The sequence below is a fragment of the Sceloporus undulatus genome, chromosome 1 (genome assembly GCF_019175285.1).
Source record: "Sceloporus undulatus isolate JIND9_A2432 ecotype Alabama chromosome 1, SceUnd_v1.1, whole genome shotgun sequence".
NCBI classification, from domain to species: Eukaryota; Metazoa; Chordata; class Lepidosauria; order Squamata; family Phrynosomatidae; genus Sceloporus; species Sceloporus undulatus.
In genome coordinates, this window is record NC_056522.1 from 295,066,035 (window position 1) to 295,082,143 (window position 16,109).

At 38.0% G+C, this 16,109-nt stretch overlaps 1 protein-coding gene across 10 annotated transcripts in view; it reads left to right on the forward strand.

Moving 5' to 3' along the window:
• Window positions 1-16,109, forward strand: part of ANO1 (anoctamin 1) — a 174,679-nt gene that overhangs the window by 57,579 nt on the left and 100,991 nt on the right. For all 10 annotated transcript variants that reach the window (XM_042444177.1, XM_042444199.1, XM_042444164.1 and 7 more), the window contains 2 exons: window positions 7,448-7,774; window positions 14,380-14,478. In XM_042444177.1, the coding sequence (XP_042300111.1) occupies window positions 7,448-7,774; window positions 14,380-14,478 (426 nt within the window). The remainder of the gene's footprint in view (window positions 1-7,447; window positions 7,775-14,379; window positions 14,479-16,109) is intronic.

Below are 16,109 nucleotides of genomic sequence, written 5' to 3' on the forward strand. Positions count from 1 at the left end.
GATAGAGATATGCGATGGGGAGATTTACCTATTTTTCTTCCTATTATACAGTCTCTGTCCTCTCTCCACTAAAAACGACAGACAGACAGACAGAGAAAAGATAGGTGCAGAATGTATTATCTGTTTCCAGAGGTGAAATTAGGTGTTTTCTGGGGAGAAAATCAAATTTTCTGGAATTAAAAAAAAAACACTAATGAATTTATTATGGCAGAGTCCATTTGATTTATCATGATCCTAAATGAAATGAATATCCCAAAGCTTGTTAAGTTGTAATCTGAATTAAATATCTTTGTATCTGTGTGTATGCATGTAGTAAGGTCAGAATGGAATTAAATGTTAAAATAAGTTCAAACGTAAAAGGATGTAAACAAACTACAGAGGCCATTCTTAGAGCAATGTTGTTAGTAACACAAAATCCAGTCATTGGTAAGCTGATTGAAAACATTAGTGATAAAGATCTAGAATGATAACTCTGGAACTCAGTTTTTTGTTGTTGAACTATGAAGCAGAAATAGGAAATTATTTTTCGGATAGAGACTATTTTAATTGACGTTTTCCTGTAAACTAGTAGAATTTAAGGTTTTTTTTAGCTATGGATTTTATCAATTATAAATAGCATTATGTTTCTGAAACACATTGATTGAGATTATATCCCTTTGTCAGGCTTATTGAGATATTTCTGTGTTGGAGTGACAGTCTGAGACTATTAAAAAAATCTGTTTATTAACCTTAACAGAAGAGGCTTTCCAGCTAACGCAAGGAATAATAGCATAGCGCTAGTGTGGAAATATGTACAGTATCATAATTCAATTAGTTCTTTGAAAGAATACAATTACTTGCCATTCCTATGATAGGTAGTGGGTCTCCATATGCCCAGGATATATATGTGCAGATCATGTATTAGCACCCTGAGCCACAGCCTCACACCAGGGACATAATATCCACAATCCCCAGTAGTCATGTCCAAGTTTTTAAAAAGTATAAATGAATGCAAAACAGGTGAGGCTCATAGTTAACATTGGTTTCAGCATGAAAATCAGCAGAAATTAAAATAAATGAAAAATGTGTTAGTTTCCCAATATGTCATTGGTGTAGAGTAGAAACACTGCGGAACAGCATGTACAGGTCACAGAAGGCTTACAAGAAAGGAAGAGTAAAAGAGGTCTAGTTGATGGATTCTGAAAAAAATTGTAAAGATCACAGAAAGGTTAGAGAGCCAGGAGAAGAGACAGAGGAAAAGGAATAGAATAAATAAGTGAAACTAACAGCTGACTCACTGTAAAACTCTGTTTAGTTTAGATGACAGACTGTTTCTTTATGCCTGCTTCTATTGGCTGTGAGACAGAGACCCTTTGTCCCATCATTCTTAAATTTGTTAGGTCTCGTCTTTTGAATTAAGAACAAAGAAATCACAAGGAGGCGAGACATGCAACTGGGTGTCCCTTTGAAGCAGTCACTGGGACCTTTGTAAAATTATTTATTGATTTTAAAACGAGAATCCTTTCTCCTGGTTTTCTCAAATGTGACAGATCTGATGTTCTCAGGAAATAGTACAAAACTCAGGGGAGGAGAATGTGCTCTTTGCATGTAAAACGCCTTCAAACGGAGAAGAGTGGCAAACTGTCCCATTTATATCAATCAGAAAACAAATGAAAATTTTAAAATGAACTAATCATAAATGAAAATGAAAAGCATGTAATTCAAAAACTGTATTTATAAGACTTAATTTTTAAAATGACAATCAAATAAAAAGTTATTTTTTAAAAAATAAATCTGGATACTCTAGCCTACTGAGAAGAGAGGTTGCAACAGGAGTCTTGTAGGAACCAGGACTGTGTATCTCCCTGCTTCTTTTCCCATCCTCTGCTGATGTTAGAGACGAGTGGAGAGACCCACAGCACAGTGAAACTCATCACACATTCTTTCTGTCTTAGGCTTAAAGAAGATCAAAGAAATGCTGTATTAGGCAGCTCTGTATCCCTTATAAAATCTAGTTTGGCATTTAGTAAAATCTTTGTGTTTCTTCAGTTGCCTGGCACAGTTTTTAAAACTCTACGAATTACATCTTTCCACATTATGTCTCCACATTTAGTCACTTCAGCTAAGGCTTGTGCACCAGAATTTATGAAAAGCTCTTTGAAAAAAAAAACACTTTGCAAATCAGGAGACTATAACATCTTTGAGAAATGGCACAAAAAACAACACTGGATTTTTTTTCTCCTCAGAGGGAAGCATCTGTTTTTTATGCTATGTAGAAAAGTGGTCTCTGGAGAAAGACCACACATGCAAACTTGGAAGCATCAATGACTTTCTTTCCTCTTACAGTCTAATAAAGGAATCATTCTGAGCACTTTGTTTAATTAAGAAAAAGTGGGTTTATATATGAAGATCCTGATCTGGAACATCAATAATAGATCTTAACCACCTACTCCAGCCAAGTCCTGCTATTATACCATTTCTGTGGTGCAACTTTGGTGGTCTTTAGATGTCAGTCTATTGAGTTTGACAACTCTCTTTGAGAGTATGAGCTCACACAAAATTCAATGCTTAAGTGTTTGATAGGCTGTGTTCCTCTCAAGAGACAGGTGTGTGCCCAGGTGTGACCTGCTTTCTGATGTTATAAAAACAAATACAGATAAAATTATTGTGAAATAGTGCAGATGGTTCAGGATTAGAGTCCAGCTACTTCTGTCTTACTTGCAAGATTGTTGTCCTTTACTTGTATGGCATGGAAGCTGTGCCTCCTTATTGCATTTGTTAGTAAGTCCAAAGTTCCATAGAAAGAATCTTGCCATTTTGTCTCATTATAATTAAGGCAACGGGGCATGGAAGAGAGGCACACAATTGACTCCTTTCTTGTAATCTTGCAATTTCCAACATTGTGTGTGTGCATGTGCACCTTCAAGTCAGGTCCCACAAATTTCATAGGATTTTCTTAGGTAAAGAATACTCAGAAGTAATTATGCCAGTTTCTTCCTCTGAAATATAGCCTACAGCACCTGGAATTTATTTGCATTGTCCAATCCAAGTTCTAACCTGGGATGATCCTGCTTAGCAATAACAAGTACATTTCTATACCGCTTATCAGTGCACTTAAGCACTCTCTAAGTGGTTTACAGTGTTTAAGCTAATTACCACAAAAAGCTGGGTACTCATTTTAGTGACCTACGGAAGGATGCCAGGCTGAGTTGGCCCTGAGCCCATGGCTGGAATTGAACTCACAACCTTGCAACTGTGAGTGATTGGCTTCTGTACCAGCATTTAACCACTACAACACCAGGGCTCCTAAATGCTTAGCCTCCAAGATCAGGCAGTTTGGGATACCTAGGGTATTTAGGCCTCACTTCCAACATTATCAAGTGGCCTACAGTAGTAATCATACAGTCAAAAAAGCTGGACAGAGTATTCCCATAAAGAGAGAGAGAGAGAGAGAGAGATTGACCAGAATCTGTCAACACAAGTATCAGTTTGGGGAGAAAGACAGGATTGATTGATTGTTCCATTGATTGACTGATTATATAATATATATATCTAATGTCAAAGGATCTCATGGTGGTATATAATAACATCAATTTAAAATATTTAAAACATTTGAAAATAATTTGAAGAGTCCAACATATTAAATTAGATGACAGTTTAAAATATTTTAAAATCATGTATGTAGATAAAATAATTAAACTTGAGAAGTTTTAGTAACAAGCTGTGTTTTACTTGGAACCAGAATGAAGTCAGTGCAGTGAGGCCTATAAAGGGAGAGCATCCAACAATAAAGGCATCACAGCTAAGAAGACCTTCTCCCAATTGCTTCAACAGTGTATTGTTCCCATTAGAGGAACACAGAGAAGTTCACCTCCAGCAGACCTTATTCCTCAAACAGGCATATGTAGGGTGCTGGTCCCAAGTCACTTAGAACTTTAAATATTTCCACAAGCAAGCACAGTGAATACTGACTGGAGATGTATTGGCAGCCACCTTTTATATTATTTCTGTAAGACTTCCCAGCTACCAATCTAGCTGCTGCAGTTCACATTACCTGATTCTGAGCTGTCTTCAGGATCTGCTTCATACAGTGCATGTTGCAGTAGTCTAATCAGGATGTTAGCACACAAACTACTGTGGTTGGCTTATCCCTGTCCAGGAAAGGCTGTGGACTAGGCATTCTGGGTCATGAAGTCCAGATGAGTCTTGAAAAACGACTCTTGGAGCATGACCAGCTATTCATCTGATCTCTTGGGAGTGCAGCTTCATCTGGAACAAATTGCTTACCCAGTTCCCAGATATGAGAACCACCCATCCAGAAAGCTTTTTGTTTTACTGGGATTCAGCTTCACTTTGATGTCATTCACCCAACAATTTCCAGTATCCTGGCATTATCCAATACATGAGTCTGGTTTCAGACCATGGTGTCACAAATTCAGTTTCTCCAATTGACAATCTATAGATGGAAGACAAGAGGAATGCTGTCCCATTGATTCAGAAGGGCAAAGCATTGAACAGGAATCCCATAACAATCACTGTCTGAAATGAACCATGTAGATAGAAGTAGAACTACTGTGACATGGTGCCTCCTACTCTCATCCTATAGAATCAGTCCAGTAAGATACAATTATCAGAACTTTTTACTGATTGGTTTTTATTTATTAATTATATCAGTCAAAATAAATAAACAACTATGCTTCCACAATCTTGTACTAATATCTTATCATAGACTTCATATAATCTGCTCTAAATTATTTATATGTTGATACAATAGTAATATATGGCGTGGTTGCCTGATTGGTGATTGTTCCAGTTACATACATGCATTATTTATTAACAATCAACAGCTCAGACTTACAGATAAACATCAGACATACAGTTGGCCCTCCGTTTGCATGGGAGATCCATTCAGGACCCCCCCCCCCCATAAAAATGGAGGCTTACACATATTCAAGCCTCATAGGCTTGAATAGGGTGTGCTCCCATGCACACGGCTCATGTGCATGCGCTGTTACATGTGACGGAGGTCGCCCCTCCGTACATAATCAAATAGGAGGGGCGACTGTACAGACAAATTTTGTGTTTTGGTTTTTTTAATAGTGTGGTAGTATACTGTTTGCATCACATTTTGCAGTGATTTCTTTTTTTAAAAAAAATCTCTGAGAGATCTAGGAAATCAACAGGGCAGCACTCCCCATTTCTTTCACCTAGAATAAGTCATCAATCAGAGCAACTAAGGCTATTCAGCATCACACCCTGGCTTGAAAACAAGAATGGAATGTGTCCAGATAATCTGTTAATTCTGATGTTTCCCAGATTCAGCACAGGGATATAAAGCAGATTGCTGCTGTTGTTAGAATAACTTCTACTTTTCTTCACATTTGCAGAAAACAGTGCATTTGCATTTTCTGAGCACAGATTCCTATCCTCTGGATACAGTGAGGAGCCTAATTCAGGCCTAACCACTCCTTTATCTAAAGTAGGTTTGAGGAACCTCTAGCACTGATGTTCTGTCAACCTTTCACAAGCCCTATCATTCTATTTTGGTTTGGTCAGACCTCACCTGGAATATTGTGTCCAGTTCTGGACACCACAGTTCGAAAAGGATGTTGACAAGCTGGAGCATGTCCAGAGGAGGGCAACCAAAATAGTGAAGGGTCTGGAAACCATGCCTTATGAAGAGACACTTAGGGAGCTGGGTATGTTTAGCCTAGAGAAGAGATGGTTAAGAGATGATATGATAGACCTGTATAAGTATTTGAGGAGGTGTCATATTGAGGATGAAGCAAACTTGTTTTCCACTGCTCTAGAGAATAGGACACAGACCAATGAATACAAGCTACAGGAAAAGAGATTCCACCTCAACATTAGGAGGAACTTCCTGACAGTAAGAGCTGTTTGGCAGTGGAACATATGCCCTCAGAGTGTGGTGGAATCTCCTTCTTTAAAGGTCTTTAAAAAGAGGCTGGATGGCAATCTGTCGGGAGTGCTTTGATTGTGATTTGCTGCATGACACGGGGTTGGACTGGATGGCCCTTGTAATCTCTTCCAGTTTTGTGATTATCCACATGTTCTTATCTCCAGTCACCAGCCGATCGCAATTAAGACTTTTCCTCTTGCTCTGCAATTTGCTTAGGAAAGATAAGGTGTGTTCCTTGCCTAAGGGAGGGAGCCTCTCAGTTCTGGACAATGAAAAAAATCTGATTATGTTTGACTGGGAAAACAAGAAGGAGTACTGGGCAAGGAAAACATCACTACTGAGTTGAAAAGCTAGTGGAGAAGGACTCAGAAGAGTGTATATGTGAATGATATGTGTGAATGGTTTGAATGGTGGGAGGTGTTGGAGTGCACACTTGTGTGTGGATGATGGAGGGGCATGGTCATATGTGTGTGAATGGCATGTGAGAGTGTAGGTGGCTATGCCTGCATGGATTCTAGATGCACCCAGTTTGAGCCCCAGCCATGTTCACAGCTGGTACATGCCCATTAAATATGTTTCAGGTGATGAAATGCCCTTTAGACCTTCACATCTGCCCTAAAGGAATCTTGAAAATGGAAGAAACTGCTCTTTTTCTGACCTGTGATGCCATATGTGCATCCCAATTTACCTCTCAGTAGAAACCTGGCTGATCCACACTGTTTTAGGCAGAACATGATGCACAACCAAATGTACCATTTTATCTAGAAATGAACTTTCTAGGAGGAATATCTTTTCTAGAAATTCACATTTTAGTTGATATATCAACTTTTTCCTGCTGAGAAGTTGTATTAAGTTTGGGCAGAGGATGCATTTTCATTTTAATGTTGCTTGAGAAAAAATCATGAAAAGAGCAAAAAAATTGAACCTTGGTCTGCTCCTGGTCCCATTCCACTGGCCTTTTTGGCTGAGCTGCATGACCAGCTGGCTTCTTTCAGTCTCTGTTCAAACTGATCTCTTTTTCAGATGATACAAAGAAGTGACTAATGTTTGAATATAATATTAATCTGTTTGTCAGCAGTAAAGTGCAGATGCCTTTGGTGTAGAGCAGCAAGATGATCTCTGGCACTTTTATATCATAGAGAGCAAGAGCATACATAGACTGGTATAAATGTTCAGGCTAATCTACACAAGTATTTCTGAGTTGGAAAAGTGAAGTAATTGTTTTCAGGATGTGGTAACTTGAGATTGTAACCTACAGGAGTGATATCACAAAGTCCAGAGAGTATATTGTATTGAAAGCATGAGGAAAGACATTTTGCATTGATCTGTTGACCACAAATGCTTTTTTTTTAAAAAAAACTTTGAGGGAGAGTGGATAGATGAATTTATGACCACTGAATCCTGTCACTGATCAACCAACGTTTCAAGTGTTTGATATTTCTGCCTTATATGAAAAGGAATATTTCATACTTAACTATTTCAGTGGTTCTTAACTATTTTTCAGCTCAACAAAACAATTAAATCTTCTTAATTTTCTTCCATTTACAGCTATTAAATTCATTCTCACAAGATCCAGATGCCAATTGCAAATATGGACTTTATTTTAGAGATGGGAAAAGGAAAGTGGATTATATCCTGGTTTACCATTACAAGAAGTCCTCTTTCAGCAGAACACTTACCCGCCGTATCCACTTCAATGATTTGGCACCCCGGAGCATCAAACAAGAGCAGCCGCTTCCCGGCAAAGGAGGGCAGGCTAACATGGATGAAAGTGAACCACACATGGATTACCATGAAGATGACAAGAGGTTCCGCAGAGAAGAGTATGAAAGCAACCTTATGCAAGCTGGCCTTGAGCTGGAGAGAGATGAAGATGTAATTACTTCTTCTTCTTTACAATTAGCTGCATAAAAATTTTCTTGGGTCTATAGTAAGAAATGAAACTTTCATAGGTTTCTGTATGAATGGAACATGTTTTTAGTTTCACATAACTTTAACATAAAGCTGTTTTGTGTATTTCCCTTATTTGTATGTTTTATATATAGCCCTCCAGGAGTGAACCTTTTGGTTGCATGTGCATTCTTCACCTTATGGGAGCTTTTTGTATGAGTTGAAGAGCATGCATTCACAAGTAAGAACATTCTAATTCTACAGTTCATTTCTTTTGTGGCAGGCACATCAGATGCTCAGGTGGTCTTTGAGTATAAATGTGCATGTGCCATTCTTGGCTCATACAAACTGCTACAAGGCTTATTGCAGAATCCTACTTTATGTGAAGCATACATACTGAGACAATGTGAGGTGTAATTTTTAGTGTTTTTCATGCAATTTAATATCTGGATTACCAGGTCAGCAGTAGCAATGTTATTAAAAGTGGCAAGATATATAAAATGTCCAGCGGAAAGGGCATACCAGTATATTTTTCATTTTAAGGAACAGGATTCTACTTGGAAGTATTCTCCTTTTCTTTTCTTTTCTTTTTTTTAAAAGGAAACTCTTTCCAGATTTCTTGTGGTCCTTTTCAGGACTTTTTCAAAAGATGGATGTGAATATAAAGTTGTGTGTCTTGCCCCTAATCTCAGTTCTATGTCCATTTTTTGTGTGTGCATGCATGCACGCACATGCACCTTCAGATCACCTGTCAACCTATGGCAGCTTCATGAATTTCATAGGATTTTTTTAGGCAAGGAATCCTCAGAGGTAGTTTTGCCAGTTGGTTCCTCTGAAATATAGCCTACAACACCAGGTATTCATTGGCAGTTTCCCATCCAAGTCCTAACCAGAGCTGACCCTGATTAGGTTCCATGATCAGTTGGGGCCTTATGACTTTCAGGTATTTAGGCCCTCAAATCTTGTGTCCATTAGAAGGATAGAATACAGTTGCATCCCTACAACAGTGCATACATGAAGTTTTCATTGGAGTACCATCGGGGGATCAACAGTCTTCAGGCCTCATCCCCATCCTCCCATGATCCTCATCTTTTCACCTAGAACCACCGTAAAGTGTCAATTTCCAATGACAGCTTGCCAACCCCATGCCCTTTTCCATCCACAAACGTGAGGGACAAGTAAAGCTAGCTCAGTTCGGAACTGCTACATCAAGGTGCCTTGGAATATCTTGAAGGTGCCATGGAATACCTTGAATCATTGGTTCTCAGTGGAGTATTTCTACCACAGAGCTGAGTAGCCCAAGTGGGGAAGCTAGCAGAGAAGGGGAGGTTTAAACTTTCCCTTATCCATGATTCCTTTCCTATACACTGTTCAAAGCAGTTTGAGACAGATGAGGAACAGCAGGAAATTGGATTATAGAGTTCTCTTGCAGTAGAGTTATCTTACAGATATGACCATACTCACTTTTTGATTTCATACTACCCTTCCAATTGGAGCAATATTTGTATTACAGTTATTAGCTCTTGCTTCTCTAACATACAGCAACTGGACAGTAAAAGCTAAAGTTTTACTGGAAGAGGTAACTGGAGCTCACTGGGGAAAATCTAATCATTCTAGGAGCAGATGAAAATATCTGGAAAGCAGACAGGCAACTAATCTACATTCCTGCTATCTGTTCTCCTCCCAGAAGGGGAAAAAAAGGATGGTCTATTAGAGATTATCTGACTCTTAAGGATCATGAGGGAAAATGAAGATGAGTTAGCAAATACTAAAGTTTATTTTGACAATGCAAAGAAATGGAAGGAAGCACTACTGTTTCAGATTCTGTTTAGCAACATGTAAAGCCTAGCTTTTTTTTTTTTTTTTTTTTTTTTGGACAAAACTCTGTATTGTAAACTGTATGCAACTATAAGCAAGTTAAATCAACATATTTAAAGCGGTGTCATTCTTTATCTTTGAAAGCAATCTTTTCAATATGCATCCTAGCTTTTGCAGGTCTGTCATCAGACCATGGGAGTTGCTTTTGTGAAAGTTCATCCCTAAATAAATAAATAACATGACTATGGCTTTTTAAAAACATTTTCCTTTAGAACTGGCATAAAAAGGTGCTAGGTGCAGAGGAGAGATCCATACAAATTATGGATGTGATTACAGGTTTCAAACATCACAATTGTATAGCAATATGAATTCACTTTAGACTCCATAGACTAGAAGTGGAAAACTGCAGCAGGTTGGGGCACAGACTGTCCCCCACCCAAAAAAAAAACTGGTGGGAGGCCTAGAAGTGGCTACAAGTCAATTTCTGATTTTGAAAAATTGGTATTTTAAAATGTTAAACAGTGAAGTGGATTCCTGCTGCTCATTTAAAATATGAATTGTCATTCCTTGATAGGAAACACAATTCACCTCCTTTTTGGCTTAAAAAAACCTGCCTATAGAGTATGGAGGGGCCAAGGGTCAAATGCAGCCCAGAGGCCACCTTTTGCCCATCCCTGCATATTTATGAGCAGGATATTGTCAAAAGATCTGCATGGCAGAGGCGATAGATAGGTGAAGGATACATGGGGCATGTTTCCAAGACAAACCAGTGGAGAGATTTCCCACGGAAGTATATTTTGACCTTGTCAGTATTATCCCCCACAGGGATCTGTCCCTTTCTGCCAGTGGCCTCTTACAAGGGTAGTCATGCAAGGGTGAAGATGAGTAACAGAAAAATAAAAGCCACATTAACTGAAATAAGAGAAAAGCCTAGGGTTTCACATAAAGATCCCAGTGCTCTAATCCCAGTGGAGTTCTTTGTTGATACTCACACTCATGCAAGCTTTCTCTACAGATCTGGGAATATTCATGCTAAAACTTGCCAGGTCCACTTCCTTTCCCTCAGGACCCCTACTGTGCTTGGATAGCCATAGGTCTTATCCTCAGTTGCACTTTTTTGCTCTTCCTCTAGGTTGTTCACGCCTTACATAAACTTTCAGAATATGAGAACTAAGGCCAATTCATATAACCATACCTACTCTAAGAAGGAAAGAGCTGTGTAGGAAAATGGTTGTGTGATTTATTCACATGTTCAACCTAAATTTACTGTGCTGGAAGTGGATTATTGCCCATTGTTTCACATCAGAGTCTCTCTCTTTCTCAGATTGCATTATAGGCAGAGATTCAAAAGTAGAATCAAAGAAAATGCTGAACTTTGTGGCCTATATTCCATCATCAGTTGAAATAATTTTGCATGCCTTCTTCTAAACCTGGGTGCATCTACCTTTCTAAATGACAAATTTCAGGATTCTTTAGGCTGGAGCCATTATAGTTAAGGGTATCAAACTGACATTATAGTGCAATGCAGATATATTTTTACAATCAAAATCCAAAATTCTACCTAGTCAGAAAAAGACTTGTTCATTATGTACCTCAGTTCCTTCAATGTAACACACATAAAACCAGTGATCTTTTATGCGGAGAGCAGAGGGATAGAGAGGATTTTGAATGTATCTCTTTGACTTGCCTACTGCACCAGTAAATGATATTACAGTCCAGCAATATTTGCTTTCATATCTGAAGATTGCTGAATGAGAGTTATATTCTGCATGCTTTTATGCCACATGGCTCACATCCAAAAAGGCAATTCATATACTATGTTGCTTCTGCTGGACCTTTTGGCAGTTTCATCAGCTTTTGATAATCAGCCTCCACAGTATTCTTCTGAGCCATCTCTTTGGGATGGTACTTGAAAACACTGTTTTACATTGACTCAATTCCCTCCTTGGAGAGTTGAGCCCAGAAAGTGATCCTAAGACATTTTTCTTGATATCTGTGGAGTTCTGTAAGATTCCGGACTATCATCTGTATTATTGAACATATACATGAAACTCCTGGGAGGGATTTTTTGGGAGTTTTAGGGCCTGATGCTACCAGTATACAGTACTGATTATAACCTGTCCTTTGGTCCTTTCCCCCCCAAATCCAAGAAAGCTGTTTCAGTTGGCTTTTTGAATTGTTTTTAATTCAATAAGTAGTTAAATACTTTTTAACAATAAGGTTTTGTACATTTTAACCTATAAGTGTTTATTATCTGTGCCTGTTAATTTTTGTAAGATGCCTTGAGTCCAGTTTCGGAGAAAAGGCAGGATTATTTGTTATTTATTTTATATCTCAGCTTTCCCCTATTATGGAACCCAAAACAGTTTATAAGTTAAAACAACATATAGTTAATATAGTACAATCCTATATGTACTTTTGTGTTGTTTTGTGCTTTCAAGTCATTTGCAGCTTATGGCAACCCTAAGGCAAACGTATTGCACAGTTTTCTTCACAAATTATTCAAAGGGGGTTTGACTTTGCCATTGCCATCCTCTGAGGCTGGGAGAGTGTGACTTGTCCATGGTCACTCAGCAGGATTCAAACTCTGCTCTCAAGATTCTTTGCCAGGGGGTAAATCTTATGGAATACAGTCCATATTACTTCAAAATAAGCATTCACACATTTCTGCCACCAATTTGCTAGGAGTGGCAATTACTTATGTGAAATTGATATTTTGTAATAATGGTAAATAGAAGGAAGAGACATACTTCTACATAAAACCCTACCTACGATTACATGGCAACATTCCTTTACCCTAAGCTTTATCATGCTACATGTGGAAGATTAGTGTGCAGTGTTCTTGTTACAAGGACAATAACCTGTGATTAGAGACAAACTGTCTTTCTGATTCTCATTTTTACTAAATACAATTTTTATATAGGTAATCACCTCTTTTAGCACATTGGCAGCAGAACTGTGTAAATGTTTATTTGGAAGTAATACTGACTGTGCTCCATGAGATTTACTTCCAGGCAAGTGCCCATAGGATTTTGATCTTAGATAGTAATCCTTCACCCATTTACCTGTGCAGATAGCCTGTGCAGATAAACGTGTATAAAATTGCTACAAATTTAAGGCACACTTACCTAGGAATAGATTTTATTACCATAGATACAGTGGATGTTGTGTCTGAGTAAATATGCATCAGTTTGCACTGACTGTCCAGTAATGCATAGTAATAAGATGTTCATAGAGAACTGAATCATGTCTTGATATAAGGCAAAGTGTTTTGTTTCAGACAGTTGCTTGGTTGTCATGGAGAGTTCTGTAATACCTTACAGGTGACATTAATATTGGTTAAAAGTAGTAGCTTATTTCAAGAAAGGCATATATTAAGTTGATTAAATTTTCCTCCATGAAGTAAGCTAATACATGTTTTTGAAGCTATGCCGTATTGAATATTGGCAGCTATTTATGTCCCTTGAGTAATGTATTTCTAGTAAGCAGGTGCACATGGGGTGACAGGATGAAAACAGGCCTTTATGCTTGTGTAAACTAGTACAGCAGCAACAGCATTAAAACAAAGACCTGGCAGGAAGTGGTTCCAAGCCTTGGAGGTGGTATTACTAGCCTGTTTGTCTGAAAAGGATTTCAAAACTGAAGTCCAAATTTATAGCCTTGTTTGTTGGCATAGGCTCTTAAGCCACTGACTCTTATCATTTCAAAATATAAGCAATATGAACCCCAGAGTAAACCATACTTTGGAAAACCCAGATTTATATTAGAGAATTAATCAAATATTAACGCTTCCATCCTGCAGATGAGACCTGGAATTGAAGACACTAGTGAACCTGAGCTGAATAAAGTGATATTCCAATTACAATGAATGGGGCTGCTGTGAAGTAAATGAGTAATGAATTGCAGCCAATTTTTTCTGGACAAGTGTCACCTTATCTTCCAGTCTTTACCTGGGAGACATAGCTAGGATTACTAACTGTTTATAATGCAATTATTTAAATTCAAAATTAAATTACTTCATTTAGAATTATCTTCAATAAGTCCATTTAATCATTAAAGTGAAGCCATTTAATATCAATGTTGTGTCCTCAAATGTTCTTTAAGAAGCATTTGGCTAGTTGTTTCCATATAGTGGCACAGTGAATCCTCCTTGAGCATTAATTCAAATGTTCAAGGGGCTTTAGTCCAAATTTTAAAGGAGGTGTCAAAAATGCCAAAAAAACTGAGGATAAGCTCCTTAGATGCCTCCCTTAAATTTCACACTAAAACACTTAACAGTTTTGCCTTCCCACAGACCCAGAAGCCACTAACCACTACCAGGCTTATCCTTTAAGCCGAAGTTTGCTTTTTTATATCAAAATATCTATCATGGTGAGGGCCAGCATGGTGTAATGATTTGAGCATTGGACTAGGTCACTGGGAGACCACGGTTCAAATCCTTGCTCAGTGGATGACCTTGGGCAAGTCACACTCTCTCAGCCTCAGAGGATGCAATAGCAAACCCCCTCTGAAGAAAGTTGCCAAGAAAACCCTATGATAGATTCACCTTAGGGGCACCATAGGTCAGAAACAATCAGAAGCCACACAACAACAGCAGGTGTATCCTGACATGAGTACTTATTTATTACCCTATCATCTTTATTTGCTTTTCCTCACATTCATTATTTTCACCCAAATTAACTGTGTTATTTTTAACGGGGGGAGAATGTGAAATCGAATGAGTTTGTGTTTCACTTGTTTTAAACTAAATGTGTCTCTTTAAATGTTTTTAGACAAAGATACATGGGCTTGGATTTGTAAAAATACATGCACCCTGGAATGTATTGTGCCGGGAAGCAGAATTTATGAAACTGAAAATGCCTACCAAAAAGGTTAGTTTCAGCTTTTCTTCTGGCACAGAAACATGGCATAGACTGGCTTTTCAAATAAATTTTAAAAAGTTGACTGATTTTCACAACCTCTGCATAAAAAAGTTTTATCTGTATATAAAGGAAGCAGAACAATTTACTGACTAGTTTGTAAACATTGGTGTAGAATTTATAGTGTATTATGTATGCATGAACAATGAATGCTGTGAAATGTAAATATGAGTGCATATTAACTGCAAGTGTTGTACAGTGTGCCTTGAGATGCTGACAAAGATGGTTGGTACCATTCTGTAGTTGCTTAGTATAAATATTGTTAGTACATCCCATTAATCATGTCCATGGTGTTTTACCTGTGTGACACTACAGCAGTTTTCTCTTTAAAAAGAGTGCTTGTTAGCTTTTCCTGACTTGCCTCAATGCTAATGGGGCACCATTGAATGTCTGATAACCAGTTGCAAAACACTAGATTCTATTCTATATCCACATGCAGAGGTTGAAACATTACATTTAAATATAATTAATATAAAGACATAGCTTGAAAGGGGGATAAGAAAAAATGGAAGGATGGGGCCATCAGTGGCTCAGAGATAGGAAGGTTAGCAGTAAAACTTAATTGCTAAAAAGTCAAACATCTACTTAAATTGTATTTACATGGAAAGGGTGATATTTTAATAATTAAGTTAATTTTTTCCTGACATTTAAATTTACATTATATTGATGTACTAACAGCTAGAATAAGTGTGGGAAATTCCTTCCATTATTTCTCTTCTCCAACCATTTCTTACAGGTAGACAGTTGTAGTAAGGTAGGTGCTTATTTTTGCCTCTGCGTCCCCTGGTGGGCTGCATCACTCCATTTTGATCCAAAACACAACCTATGTTGCATCTGCACTGCAGAAATAATCCAGTTTGACACCACTGCCATGGCTCAATGTTATGGAATTCTGAACATTATAGCTTGTTGTGGCACCAGAGCTCTCTGACACAGAAGGCTAAATGTCTCACAAAACTACATTTCCCAGAATTTCATAGCAATGAACTGTGACAGTTAAAGTGGCATCAAACTGGATTAATTCTACAGTGCAGATGAAGACACAAAAATGCCCTGAAGACTGATTCTCTTCTTTCAGTTTTTCACTTATTTCTTCCCCACCCTCAAAGGTTTGTTCTTGTGATGGAGATCTTTGTTTTTCTTTTTGTTTGATTTTTGAATAGTGGCATGTGTTGCCATGTTGTGATGCAGTTTGTTTTGGCATCTTAAGGTCCTTTTGCCAACTGAAAAAAATTAAATTGGTCAGGTCCAGGGACTTCAAGGAACTAGAAGAGGATTTAGATAATACATAAAAGGGTTTGGGGCTTCACACACCTCATCTCTGGCCCTCATACTCAGATATACCAGATTATTTGGAAAACAAACATTGACTAAGCTAGTGGTATTTGTGCCCTACAGACATAAAATATGTTATCTATCCTGCCTTCCTTCCATGAGAATTTAACTTTGAGCGGCCTTCTTTTCTCTTAGATAGAGTGTTGTAAATCTGCATTTCTATGAGGGGAAATCTTAAAAGTAGCCAACTGGCAATGAATTAGATCCAGACTTGGTGATACCTTTGAAATCAATGGGACACAATGGAA